The sequence below is a fragment of the Nicotiana tomentosiformis genome, chromosome 1 (assembly GCF_000390325.3).
Source record: "Nicotiana tomentosiformis chromosome 1, ASM39032v3, whole genome shotgun sequence".
Taxonomy (NCBI): domain Eukaryota; kingdom Viridiplantae; phylum Streptophyta; class Magnoliopsida; order Solanales; family Solanaceae; genus Nicotiana; species Nicotiana tomentosiformis.
In genome coordinates, this window is record NC_090812.1 from 91,830,793 (window position 1) to 91,834,630 (window position 3,838).

Genomic DNA, 3,838 nt, shown 5'->3' on the forward strand with positions numbered 1-3,838 from the left:
GATTTGCAATAAGCCTATTTCCACCATGTACACATTCTAATCAACCAGGTAGCACCTGCTTACGGTTGAATTAATGGATTTAACCGCTTCTCTATCCGCTGCGTAGTAGAACTGCGGCACGATAAACACAATTAAGGCACAAATGGTTTCTTGTTACTCTAATAGGGGAGGATCCATACCAGCTGAGCCCTCAAGAGTACAATGTAAAAGACAAGACAGCTTCCATCACAGATAATATAAGCAACTAAAAGGCTGGTATGGAAAAGGACCAGAAACATTTCCAGTGAAGTAAAAGAAAAAAGGTCATGAGTAGGAGTGGCAAACGGGCGGGTCGGGTGGGATATGATTCGGGTCGAAAACGAGTAATGAAAAAACGGATAAATTATCCGACCCGATCCATATTTAATACGAATAAAAAACGGGTTAATCGGCGGATAATATGGTTACCCATATTATCCATGACTTCTTGAGTATAATCACTTTTGGGAGAATTTTTAGTTTTCAAAACTTAAGGAACCCCAATTTGAGGCTTTACTAATGTAAAGGTTAAACTCATTGGTTATCCATTTGTTATATATTGGTTATTCATTTTTTAAATGGATAATATGATTCTTATCCATATTTGACCCATCTTTAAAAAGTTCATTATCCAACCTATTTTTTAATGGATAATATAAGTGGTTAACTATTTTCTTTTAACTATTTTGACACGACTAGTGGATACAGATATCCAAAATCTTGAAGAGAGAAGGCCAATGTACAATAAAGAAGAAAAAAACTGAAGTTGTATAATTGTAACAAGGCAGATCCGCTAGAAATAAGATGGCTACTGTATACACAACGAAAAATAGTGGAGTACAGTGATTATCGAAAAACTACCCCGGAACAGTTAAACATATGAGTTTGTACGGGCTAGCGACAGAGAATCACATGGAATTTCTCGTCTTCTGTTTTGAGACTGGGCGCCTCTTTTCAGCGCACCTAATAAGAAAAATTAGTTTAGAGCTAATCGAATCCAACTGACGGACTCCACCATGTTTCATATTGACGATCGGTGAAAAGCAGGGCGGATCCAAAATAGCGGTATCAGATTCATTTGAACACATTACTTTCATAAATTTATGTGTAAAAATTATCTAAAATAGGTATGAACCCATTACTTTAACAATATAAGTTCAACCCATAAAATTCAAATTTGTGTGCGAAAAGCTATTTCATGTCATACTACTTTAATTTATGAAAAACCCCTCTCCCTCCCCAACCACATGGAAGCCCCTTTTCTCATCTTTTCCTATTGGTAATCACATTCCTTAAGAGAGGGCGAAAAGAAAAAGAAAAAGAAAAAGAATGGAGATGTAATCTGCAAGACTGCAATCAAGAACACAGCCAAATTCATGCATTACACCAAACGCAAATATACACCTTACACTACTTTGTACCACAGATTTCACTTCAAAAATACAACGATATCGGAAGTAACAAACGAATCATCCAACTTCACTTGAGGAAAGAACCTGCAAAAAGATTAACAACTTCCTCTGCCATCTACCTCTGGAGAAAATCCAGGACCTCTTTTAGAGGTCCGCTTGCAATTTTGAGATAGAGGAATGGAAATACAAGGGAGATTAATCTAATCTAAGAGCTATTTGGCGTAGTCCATAACTAAGCAGCAGAGGGAGCAGTCACGTATTTGACCGCGCCAGCCTGGGACATAGCAGCAGCAATCAATGGTTGCAGCTGGTTCACTGCTTCAGCTGCATCAGCTGTCACCTGATTATTAACAGCAACCGCATTCTTGTAGTCCAATGATTCGTCGTTGTAAATGTCCCACCACTTCTTCATCAGTAATTTTATGTCCTCCCTTTGCATATTTTCTTCTTTCCCCGTGTATTTCCATGGCTTTGATCCCTGCTCCATCACTTAAAAAATCAGCACTAATGCTCTTTCCCATGTACGAAAATACTAACAATATATATGAATTGGAAAGTGCAGCTACTCACCGCTGCACAATAGTGTACAACTTTCACTTTATCCAATTCAACATTCTCGGGATGCCGCCATAACATTGCTAGAACAAGATTGTAAACTAAAGGTATTGGTCTGTAAATGTCCTTGAAATAAATATTCAAGAAGTCCTGCGATTCACAATATCGATCAAAATTAGCACAATCAGCTACCTTATTAATCAAGAACAATTCTTTAATTACCAATAAAGAGTAGAGTAGCACACTAAATTAATTGTACCTGCTCTGCAAAAGGAGTAGAAGGGGTGATCTGAAGAGTCTTTAATAGGTCATCATAAATATGAAGGCTGGGCTCAAACACAAACATTCCAGCGTTGAAATAAAGGGAAGGAGGCTGACCCAATTCCTCAGTAGGCCACTTGACCTTGTCCGGACACTGTTGGCAGTAGCCGATCTTATATTGAGGAGTGTGACTCCATGTTTTCTCACAGAAACAGTCCATTACTGCGTAGAAATAACCATCTGGCAAATCAAAGAGATGATCAATGTTGTCATACACCTGAATGTCACCGTCTAGGTATATCGTCTTCTTGTACTCCACAAACTGCATCCATGTAAATTTAAATATATTAATTAATAATTCTCGATCAACTAACTATGCTTCGACTGATATACAATCTTTACGCTATTAATGTATTTAAACATATAATACTAACAGGTTAACTACTTTATTTTTTAAGTTACTAGTCGCTTATTGTGAATCAATTAGTCGGAATCACCTATATAATGAGACAATAATCAGCTATGTTATTATCTTCATCTCCTACAGGCTACAGGGTATGTTTGTACGTATAGAAGCCTAACGGGGCCAACCACGAACCAGAAAAATGTGACGTAGCAACACTAGTAACGTGACGTCTCATCCACGTGTAAGTACAATGTGACGTAGCCATACTAAAAACATGACACGTGTTAAGAAACATTTACCTCCCAGATACGAAGCTTGGAGTAATTTATGACGTAATAAGCCATGGCGAATCGAGTTTGGTTCTCAGGTGGGTAAACTGGCTCAATCTCCCTAACTATGCAGCCTTGCGCCTCCAGTATACGGCGGTGCTCCGCCGGCACATCCGGCAGAACCGCCACCACCAGCGGATACGCCGATTTGACCTTTCTTAGCCCCTTAGCTAACCCAACTACACCCTTCACGTAGTCACCATTACCAGCCAAAAACGTCACGTAAGCCCTCTCCCCACTCGTTACAATTCTTGGTTTCACCATTGTCTCACTTACTTTCACAATCTCCGGAGCCATGCAAGATCAAGAAAGGTGATGAAATTTTTTGTATTATTTATATTTATATAAACAAGAAAACAAGAAACTGGAATTGTTAATTTTCTCTTAGTTGTGTGACCTGAAGAAAATGGTTAAGGGGAAGTGGTGTAATATATAGAGGTGAAGTGAAATGGAGAAGGTGCGAAGAAGTAGGGGTGAATTAGAAGTAACGTAAGGGTTGGATTCTCGTGATATTGGAATGGTTTAATCTGACGGTTGAGATTGAAGGTGCGGGAAGATTCTGGAACTGGGGAGTAGGGGTTGGGGGAATGCTCTCATTTATTAAGTTGTCATTTGATTGGGGGATTATTGCATGGAGTGGAATACGCTAGAAGAAACCAGTCCTGCCCCGAAGTTAAGTGGACGCTTAAGTCCGTGTTTTGATGTAAATTAATGAAAATTTTAAGTTTTTAAAATAAAATTATATTGAAAATACTATAAGTCGTAATGGTAATGTACTATGCATACATTTTCAAAACAAAGGAAGTGTATATTTATATTTGAGGGTGGGTTGGGGAAAGAGATTTCACAACTGCGAG

The 3,838-nt window shown here is 38.5% G+C and overlaps 1 protein-coding gene across 1 annotated transcript; it reads right to left on the reverse strand.

Annotated features, from left to right (window-relative positions):
• Window positions 1–1,361: 1,361 nt before the first annotated feature.
• On the reverse strand, window positions 1,362–3,394 carry LOC104095237 (galactinol synthase 1). The gene is made up of 4 exons (XM_070187648.1): window positions 2,952–3,394; window positions 2,245–2,568; window positions 2,001–2,135; window positions 1,362–1,908 (listed from the first exon to the last, which is right to left on the reverse strand). The coding sequence occupies exons 1-4, from the start codon at window positions 3,276–3,278 to the stop codon at window positions 1,663–1,665; spliced, it is 1,032 nt and encodes a 343-aa protein (XP_070043749.1). The 5' UTR covers window positions 3,279–3,394; the 3' UTR covers window positions 1,362–1,662.
• Between the last annotated feature and the right edge of the window lie 444 nt (window positions 3,395–3,838).

What these genes read in the sequence shown, in the direction of transcription:
- LOC104095237 (XM_070187648.1), bottom strand. Translation starts at nt 3,278, where the DNA reads ATGGCTCCGGAGATTGTGAAAGTAAGTGAGACAATGGTGAAACCAAGA. An exon ending in CCAAGCTTCGTATCTGGGAG is followed by an intron (nt 2,569 to 2,951) that starts GTAAATGTTTCT and finishes ACATGGATGCAG; the next exon opens with TTTGTGGAGTACAAGAAGAC. An exon ending in CTACTCCTTTTGCAGAGCAG is followed by an intron (nt 2,136 to 2,244) that starts GTACAATTAATT and finishes TGTGAATCGCAG; the next exon opens with GACTTCTTGAATATTTATTT.